This window comes from Nymphaea colorata, chromosome 1 (assembly GCF_008831285.2).
Source record: "Nymphaea colorata isolate Beijing-Zhang1983 chromosome 1, ASM883128v2, whole genome shotgun sequence".
In the NCBI taxonomy this organism is placed as follows: domain Eukaryota; kingdom Viridiplantae; phylum Streptophyta; class Magnoliopsida; order Nymphaeales; family Nymphaeaceae; genus Nymphaea; species Nymphaea colorata.
Genome location: NC_045138.2, coordinates 20704541 through 20714822, shown reverse-complemented (window position 1 = coordinate 20714822; position 10282 = coordinate 20704541). Strand labels below are relative to the sequence as shown.

Genomic DNA, 10282 nt, shown 5'->3' with positions numbered 1-10282 from the left:
AAAAAATAAATAAATAAACAATGAACTTTGATATGGTCAGGTCACTGGAATGGGAGTAGGGAACACGATCTACGATGTCCAAATCCACTATCCCAAGCGGGCCCCACAGCCACGGAGACCCTCAGCAGGGTATTTTCGTCACTGAAAGAATGGAGAGGGCGATCCCGTAAAATCGTCACAGGGAAGTTTTAAAGCTGCCGCGTTTGCAGTAATGGGCCGTCGTGGAGGCAGAGAGCGTTCGTTTCGAACTTCTCAAAAACCGCGCGCCCTCTCTCTCTCTCTCTCTTACGGAAAGCGGAAGGGAGTGGCGTTTTCGTAGTTGTGTGGAAGAGCCGGCGCAGAAATTGCGCGCCTAGGGCTAAAAGGGTAATTGAGTCTCCGCAAAGCAACCGCCATGGTGGCTTTTCCCGGCGGGCTTCCCTGAAGTCGGAGAGCGAGATGGCGTTGGCTTCGTGAAAGGGGGGGTCGGAAAATGGGAGGGAGGGAGGAGGAGGAAGGAGCGAGGAAGGGACGAGAGAGAGCGGCGGATTCCCTCACCGTCAGGCGCTGCCCTGCCGCGGATTGCGAATCCCGCTTCTTCCGCGTCCTTGTTCTTCCGTTCGGGAGTTGGGGGCGGCTTTTTCTCGTTTCCTGAAACGCCCTTCGTGAGCGCGTGATTTGACTTCCTGCTGCATGGACGGCAACGAGAAGGAAGCCAAGGTGGAAGAAGCGGCGGCCGCTGCTTCGTCTCCGGCTTCCTTCCGGTCGTGAATGCCAGGAGACGTGCCCGAGCTTCCGACTTTTTTTCTTTGCTTTTCTGCTTGTTCGCCTGTTGTTTTGCTGAGCTGGGGTAGTGTCCGGAAGATTCCGGTGGAATTCTGTTGCTTCCGGCTGTCGGTTTTGGTTATTCGGAATGCGTGTTGTGAATTCCGTTTGATTTATCGTGACTTTTTGGAGATTTTTGTTGGGATTTTTGGATGGGAGGGAGGATGCGCGATCTGGATTGGGGTTCCTGTGGGGGAGAATGCCCGATTAGGTTTCCTTGATTATGGGCTGCGGTCCATCGAAGACACACGAGACGAAGCTGGTGACTCTGTGCAGGGAGCGGAGGGATCTGATTCGTTCCGCAGTCAACTGCCGGTACGCGCTCGCCAACGCGCATTCCGCCTACATTGGCTCCCTGAAGACCGTCGGTTACTCGCTCCACCGGTTCGTCAGTGAGGGCTTTGTCCCCGTCGCGCTTCCGTCTCCGGTCCTCACACTTCCCGAGGACTCGAAGAAGGGATCCTCGAGCAAGAACGACTCGTCGTCGACGTCAATCTCGCACTCGGTTTCGCAGCGGTCACTCTCGGGGTCTCACCTGCGTTTCGGTTCGGAGGAGTCGGTCTCACCTTTGCATAGTCCCCGGGGCGTCAGTGGCCCGAGCTCACCGGCGCGCGAGTCATCGGCTTTGAGCTCGCCGTCGATGTTGACCCACACTAAGTCGATGGGAATTCCGACGATGGTATTCGGGGAACGGATGCCTTGGTGGCCCCCGGAGGCAATGGCTTGGGGGGAGCCTGACTGGCGGTTCGCGGAGCCGGGAGTTGGGCCGTCGACGCGACCGCCTCCGCCGCCTCCTTCACCTCCGAAGCCTGGCTTTGCTTGGGATGATTTCTTCAACCCGTTTGGGCCAGTTGAAGAAGTGTACAGTTACTACGGGAAGCGTAATTCGAGCATTAGCAGCCCTGATTCAGCAGAGATCCGGCTGAAGGAGGGGATCCCGGACTTGGAAGACGAATCGCAGATTGATGATGGAAATGAAGCAAAGAAAGGACAAAAGTCGGGAGTGGATGGAAGTAAGGGTCTGAGCGGTGATAATGCATCCTCCAGTGGGCACATAATGATCGATGAAGATGACGAAGACGATGACGACGACAGTGATGATCATATTCATAGTGTGTCACCGGAAAAGAGTAATAAAGGCCCATCATCGGAAGCGAGCGGCTCGAGAAGCACCACCTTGTCCGCACATCATAAAAAGGGAGTGAGCTTTGGTGGGGAGGTCACTTCAGCAGAGGACGCCGAATCCACCTCAAAGACAGATGATTTGGTGGCCGTAGTAACTCAAGGAACGAGAGACATATCAGATGTTGTTAAAGAAATTAATGGAGACTTTGGAAGGGCTTCTGAATCATGTTTAGAGATTTCGAAAACGCTTGAGGTGGGAAAGCTTCCTTATCGTCCAAGAACTACGTTGATCAAAGGTAATATGCACAAATTCTAGTTGCTTATGTCTTCAACATTAGCTTGGTTTGATTAACATTCTGTTTCTCTTTAGGGAGTCACGATGGAATCCTGTTTTCTGTTTCTCTGTTTGTTGGTCCCTATCCTCAAAAGGAGGTATTGTGTTTGAGAACCAAGAATGAGAGAGATGGTGACTATGAATGTCACAGTCTGTTTCTAGCCTTGTTTGAGAGTAATTTTTCACGCGTTATTATCTGGCTTTTCCTTTCTTCTCTTTGTGCTTTTCTTATTGTTGTCAAAGCAGATGTTTGTCTCGACCATATCCTATCCGCTTCCCTGCTTGATTTTGTACGCATGCATGCTTGCAGTCCTAGAAATAAATAAAAACTGCTTGTCACCAATCCAAAAGTCGAACTTGTAGGTGTATTTGCTTAATCTATGCTTGTAGATGAATTTATAGTTGCTATTTAATAAAATCCTTGAGTCCAATTATTTGAATACAAAAATTTTTCTCATGAGAATTTATATAGAATACAAAGGTGTAGTTTTTTTTTGGCTGACCTATGCCGGAGTCCTTAGTGGAGAAATGGATCACATTAAGCAGTTGGTGAAATAAAATTGCAATTCTGTCCCCAGGAAATTTTATTTTTAGGGAGAGAATTCCAATCGCTAGGATTGCACTAGAAGTTGGTGAAAAGAGTTCCAAAATTTTTTCACATAAATTATAATCAATTTGATCCAATGAATTTCAAGTAAAATGATTATGAAAAACACATACACGTGTATTGGAATCAGATCAAACTACAGTCACAAAATACGTGTCTTTTCTGAAATAAACATGTTAAAATGTGAAAATTAGTCGGCCAAAAAAGTGTTCTCTGAAAACGTGTTTTTTCATTTTAGGTTTTTTTTTCCCACTTTTTTTTAATGTCAAACTACTTGTTTCCATTTTCTAATTTTTATCTACTATATCTACTTATTTTTTGATGTTGTCTTATTAGTTTCTCATGTCTTTCATTTTTCCTAATTTTTAAGAATCTTTTATTTTTTTAAATTACATATTCTCCTCTTTTTTCTTTTTTCTTTTTTTTCAAGTGTGCCATATTATACATGAGGAAATCTCGTCATTTAGAACACAAAACGAATATTTGTGACTACGAATCAAACAGAAGCCCTGGACTGCTATGCTTTGGTCAAGGGCCGACGCAAATGTACTCTCAGTTGTAACGGGATCATTTACACTCGTGGGCACACACACACACACACAAACTGTGTGCCCTCCTGCCATGTAATAAGAGATTAAGGGATTCTCTTTGAACTGTGTTTTGCAATTCTGAACTTACCAAATTTTATGCAGCCCTTTCTCCCAAACAATGACTTTAGTTTTAATTATTGATTTGTTCACTTCGTCAGCCAAGATGCCATTGTTCTCCTCTAGTACTGCTTCAAGAATGCAGCCATCCACCAGTGAAGACCCAAGTGGGGACTTGGAAATAAAGGTTGATGGGCTTTCGACAATTCTAGAAAAGATATACACATGGGAAAGCAAACTATTTGTGGAAGTTAAGGTATGCACTCCTATTCTCATGCAGATGTTTTCTTTATTTTAAATCCTAAGTCATTTAAGAAGTGTTCTTAATTTATTATCTAGTTTTTGTGTAAACAAGATCATTTCCTATTAAACAAATGAAGTTTGTGATTGCCTATGCATAGTCCTCATGAATTCCGCTGTTATAGGAAGAAGAGAAGATCAGACTGGGTTATGAAAAGAAATTCAAGCGACTGAAGGACTTGAACAGGAAAGGTGCAGAACCTGAAAAACTTCAAGCTACTCAATCATCAATAAAGAAGGAACTCACAAAGATTAACATTACTATTAGATCCATTGATGCCATGTCAAATAAGGTTCACAAGTTAAGGGATAATCAGTTGCAATCTGAACTTACTAAACTCATTCAAGGGTATGGAACTTTATTTTATAAGATTTGTTTCTTTTGTTTCTAATTCATATATGTGAAGTTGGGACATGTATATATTTTCTGGGTGTAGATAGGTTCAGAGCATATGTCATTTTCAAATTTCTGTTCACAATTGCTAGTTTTGTTTAATTTAGTCTCATTTCAATATCTGAACCCAATGCTCATGCGGCCATGTTTTTGTACATCTATAGAACCAATATGATTCTTTTTCATTTTGATAGCCATATTGGTGGATTATGCTCGGTTTTGGTTGTATGTAGTCCCCAAACTTTGCAATTCAAGTGTTAGGCCTCACATGGAGTGCATTTTTAGTTGTGGATAAAATTGAAGCACTTTTGAGATGGTAAAAATTCAGTCTCCTTTTTTGTCCATAATTCATTAATTTAAAATCAAAATTAATTATTTAATTGCTTTATAATTTATATGTTAATTGACTCTATGCAACTCCATATAATAAAAAATAAGTTTCAATATAAGTAGTGGAGTCTTTGTATCATACAGCCAAGGATGGAGAAAAAAAGTATGAAGAGAAAAGGTCATTGATCTCAATATATTAAGAGAGTTGAAGAACGTGATGAATGGCCATTGGCCAAGTGATGAAGAAAGTATGATTTTTCTCTTTGGAAGGATGATGCTCATAATGCAAGTGAAACTCCTAAAGGCACAGTAGGCCCAGCCACCCAAGTATTTGTTCATGGAAGAAGATGGACAAACTAAAGAACCAAAGAGAAAGAGGGAAATCGGTGAACTGAAAAAAAAAAAGTCAATTTTCCAGAAACCAATGAAGAATATGTTGTACCTCTCTATTTAGATGATGATGGACTTGCATCTTCTTATTTTCACATGAATGGGCTTTATTATCTTTTATTTTGATAAATTTGTAATAGGTTATTTAGATCATTTGATTAACCTTAGAAACTTCATTTATATGATATTTTCAATATCAATGTTTTTGTTTTCTATCTATAACTTCCTATAATATTTTTTTTCAGTAAGTTGAATAATTTCATATTGATTTCTTTAACAAGTTATGTGTTATATTGCCAGTTGCTAATGTATTTTTAATGTCAGATATTATAAAGGAACAACATGGAAATGACCTTGCATGGTTGCATTGTAAAGTCATGATCAGTCAGAACACATTGAGGTGCTTTTTATGTGAATGTATAATTCATAGTGGATTGAGGGATTTCAAGTTGCATCCTATGTCACATAGGTACGGGTACGGGTGCCGGTACGGGTATCGGTGCGAGTACGGGTACGGACCATTTTCAAAAAATTTGGGTGCGGGGGTACGGCCGTACACACACGCGGCATTATATATATATATAATTCAAACAGAACACACACACACACACATATATATATATATAAAATTCAAACAGAATAACATATTGACACATATATATGTCAAAAAATTACAAACAAAATATTATATTCATAAATCATGATCCAAATGAACACATTTTAGAAACGAACGACATAAACAAACAAAAAAGTTGATTGTAAACAACATAATATACAGATGCTTCAAAGAGGGAACCGACTTCAGGCGACAAACAGAAGAACCCACTCGAAAAAGAGAGTGAAATCAACATTTCAGACAAGAACAACATAAAACGAACAACATAATATACAGATGCTTCAAAGAGGGAACCGGCTGCAGGGGCCTAACAGAAAAGATGATTCTGGAAAAATAAAACGAACAAAAAAAGAGGGAAAAGCATTGCAGGCGAGGAACAGAACATAGGATTCAGAAAAACGGCGACGATGGAAGGCTCAGGCAAGAAAAGCATCGTCTGTCGACCACGCACAACCACCGTGTTTCAGAAATGGAGAAAACGATGAAAAAAAAGCTAATACCGTCGTCGGACGCCGCTTGCCTTTGCCGTTGCCTGCCGTTCGTCGGGTGAAGATGGAAGTGGAACGACAGAAATGGAACGAAAAAGGTAGGGTTCGAGCAATTTAACGTTAAATTCATCCTTTAAAAGTTAAAATCGCAAAAACGTTTTAATTAAAATCAGACAACTATAGACTCGATCAACTTTGACCGAGTCTTAAAACGGTCGAAAATGCCTGTGGGTGCGTTGACCGCACCCGGTGCGGTCAACGCCGCACTCCCGCCATACCCACGAACGTACCCATACCGGTACCGTGCCGTGTGACATAGGTTGCATCTAGTAAGCCGTCTGTATCCTTTTTGAGTTTTGAGCAACTTCCTGAAGTAGCATCTCCTTCTCCACTGTCTTAGCTACATAAACATATTGTTGTGCCATTAAATAATGTTGACCAGGTAATTCCAAAGTTTGTAGAATCGTAGATGAAGAATTAGCACCTAGAAAGTCGTCACTGTGTCTAATGGTTGAATCACCACTGGCACGGAAGACATTACCACGATATCATGATAAAAGGCCTGTTGAAATTGTGGTGAAATATATTGCAGATTTATGTCCCTTCTGTTTTCATAATTGATATATTATGGGCTCATTAGATTATATTAATTTATTTTGTATGCTCCAGCTCCATAAAAAACAATAATGAGCATTGATCTGAAAAGAAATAATTTTTTGAATCTATCATTGAATATGATGTTATTCTGTTATAAATTATCTGGTAAGAGTTTTTTATATAAAGAAATGGTTAGATTTGCCTGTAACATTTAGTGTTGCAATTTCCATCTTGTTTTTATATCACCTAAATCACCTCGTCTTGCCTTGGTGCGCCTATCTCTTGGCGCTACTCAACGAAATTTATATTAACATGTCAAAGAAATATTGCCTCCTTGTTGGAGCATTGTGCGTGAATTAAGAAATATAATAACATGGAAGCATGGTGATATATTTGTTCATTGTTATTGATGCACCTTGCTTAGAAGTTTGTTGTCCCATTTTTTTTTCTCCTCTGAGCTTTTCTAACTATTACTGATGAATGAATCTTAGAAAAAAGAGACTGAACTACACTCTATTTCTAGACTTGTTTCCTAATTGAATGCATTGACATAATTTACCAAAACTGCATTATACATGCACATTCATGTTCCATAATGGGTCGAAACATCTCAAACCCAAACCATCTTATGAAAGTTCTAACCTTTAATATGAATCAATTGGTCAAATTCTAGCACAAACCAAGTCTGAGATTATGCAAGGAACTGTTTGTTGTATTAGACTTTGCCTACTGCAATCCTTGGTTGAATGATGATAAACTTCACCTGATAACATTCTGTGGTTTTATGTCACTGGGCTTTTTGCACAATGCTATGATATTTATGGGGGAGAGGAAAATCAATCTTTGCTCTTGACAAACCAAAGTTCTTGATATGGCAGTGTCCTCAAATTCTAGATTTGTATCAGTTCATTTAATTTCGTGTATGACAAGTTTGATGCTTGATGATGAACAGATCCAGACTTTGATTGGTATCTTGATCCCGTTTTATCTTATTTCATTTTTATTCTTTGTGATGATTCCTTGTTATTAGTTTTATGATTTGTTGCTTCCAGATGGATTGAGATTTTTATTGCAAACTGATAGAATTGAGTCATTTTTACCTCTTCACAAGAATGTGGTTACGATGCAGGATGATAAGAATGTGGAAAGTCATGTTAGCATGTCACCAGAAGCAGCTCCAAGCTATTTCGGAGGGTAAAATTCTGGATGTGATATCGAGGTTTAGCTCAAGCGACTGTGCAATGGGTGCAACAATGCAACTAGAACGTGGGGCTTCAAGTTGGTGTTCCAGTCTTGTCAACTGGATGAATGCTCAGAGGGCATATGTTAAAACCTTGAATGATTGGTTAAGAAAATGCATAGATGAAAAACCTGAAGTGACAGCAGATGGAGTTGCCCCTTTTTCACCAGGCAGAGTAGGTGCGCCACCAGTATTTGTGATTTGCAATGATTGGTATCAATTGATGAAAGACGTTTCTGAGAGCCATGTGATAGAAGCTGTCAATGCCTTCGTTGCAAACATACATAAACTTTGGGAGCAGCTTGATGAGGAGAAGCGAAAAAGTCGGGAGATCCAGTACCTCTCAAAGGACCTAGACAAAAGAGCAAGGTTATTGCAGGAGGAAAGTAGGATTCCTAATGCCCAAGGTCTGCCAGAAAAGTTGACCATTTCATTTACAAAAGAGGATGAAACTTCCTTGCAGTATAGAAGGACGGAACTTGATGCAATGAAAAAAAGGTTGGAGGAAGAGGAACTCAAGCATGCAGAGCTGGTCCGGCAAGTTCAATCTGGTGCTTTTACTATTTTAAAAATTGGCTTGGTGAAGATTTTTGAAGCAATGGTCAATTTCGCTTCTTCAGTCATCAAGGGCTATGAGCAGATCAGAATCCCAACTAGCGGTGATGCTTAGCTATTGATGGTTATCGCTGTGGTGTTTTAAAAATTACCTTGGTGAAGATCTTTGAAGCAATGGTCAATTTCGCTTCTTCGGTCATCAAGGAGCAGATCAGAAGCGGTGATGTGTAGCCGTAGATGGTTATCACTGTAGCATGGCCTCTGTTGAGCAGGTTGATGGTGCCAGTTTTTGGGGAGCAAGGTTGTTGGAGGATGGCTGGCCCTTTCAGGTTGATTCAGTGCACATATTCAACATTAGGATAAACCCTGTGTACAGCAGTATAGCTATTCATTCATTAACCAGAACTGTTTTGACACATGTAAGTTCAGCTTTAATCATTGTCGTAGTGTCCTGAAGGCATGTATAGCTTATGTTCTTTCCGTTTATTTGTACTCGTCATTAGTTTTACGACTTTCCTCTGCATGTGTTTGATAGAAGAGAGGGAAGATAAAAATGCTGGCAGTTGATATTTCTTTGTATTAAGCGAACATTCTTTTGAAGGTCCTTCATAAATTTTGCTCACCGCACTGTATATTTGTACATCAGGCATCCAGACATTTATAGATTGTCATAGATACAGGTTGATGCAACTTGATGCTAATGTTGTAAAGTGCATATTACAAAATTTATAATGTATAGCCCACGCTAAAATGGTTATATATGCATATTAAAAGTCATAAATCTATTGTGATGTTAAAAATGAAAAATATAAGACAGAGAGAAAAAATCAAGAAAAGCGTGTCTTTTATAAGAAAACATGTTAGGCATAAATATAGTAATGGGTATTTATTAATATTTAACACAACATAATGGCATAACGCACCAAAAATGTTAAGTCTCATACATTATTTTTATTTTGATTGTGGTGTCAACTGACCACACATGCCCACGTGGCTCTGCCTCTGCATCGTCTGACAAGGGGTGATATATGAAGAAAGCATCAAATTTTACGTAAAAAATGTGGGGTGAATAATCATATGAGTGAGCATTATAAGACAATGTGGATTGAACAACCATGCTAGAAAGCTGAACTTTCTTGGTAGAGGGAAAACGCTTGAAGACGTGGGGAAGAAGAAGGGATCTTAATTATGAAAAATGGAAGTGGAGAAAAGAATGTAGGGGCTTTAAACAAGAGTGTAGAAGTGGTGAGTAACCTTGTTATTATAGCTGTCGAAATTGATTTATTATCCTTAACAACGACGAAGATTGCTATGAATATTCATCTCTTAGAGTAGCAGCAAAGAAGAAGCATATGTGGGAAAACTCGTTGCTTCAAAACCCTGTGTTTGAAGATGACGCTCAAGGGAAGGATTTGTTTTCGATGTGGGGAAGGAATGACATTGATGTAGCTAAAGAGTCAACTGCCTCCTATTATTTCCATCACTGGTCGGCAAAAGCCTTCAGGCATGCCACTAATTTTATCTTCTTCCATGACGACTGACTATGTGGGACTATTCAATAGGCCGATTCTGTAGAGCTTAACTTCTCTAAAATAAAAAAATAAGAAAAAAAAAGGCTCTATAAAAAATTGTAATTTGAAACACCTTTTTTACTATATTTTATACCACATTTTGTAAAGCCCTTTTTAGTAAATCTCGCCATCCTCTTCTTGAAACAGCTAGTTTTTCATGAAAACTTTTCAATTGTAGAGCATCATTTTTGCTAACAAAGCTAGAAGAAGAAAACTTGTATTGCGGAGAGCTGAAAGAAACTACCTGGAATGACGGGCGCAAAATCGGGCTATTCAAGTTGAAC

At 40.0% G+C, this 10282-nt stretch overlaps 1 protein-coding gene across 1 annotated transcript; it reads left to right on the top strand.

The window, feature by feature from the left end:
• The first annotated feature begins 229 nt into the window (after positions 1-229).
• On the top strand, positions 230-9049 carry LOC116260929 (protein ALTERED PHOSPHATE STARVATION RESPONSE 1). Its single transcript, XM_031639473.2, has 4 exons — positions 230-2225; positions 3619-3773; positions 3943-4166; positions 7762-9049. The coding sequence occupies exons 1-4, from the start codon at positions 1028-1030 to the stop codon at positions 8540-8542; spliced, it is 2358 nt and encodes a 785-aa protein (XP_031495333.1). The 5' UTR covers positions 230-1027; the 3' UTR covers positions 8543-9049.
• Positions 9050-10282: the final 1233 nt, after the last annotated feature.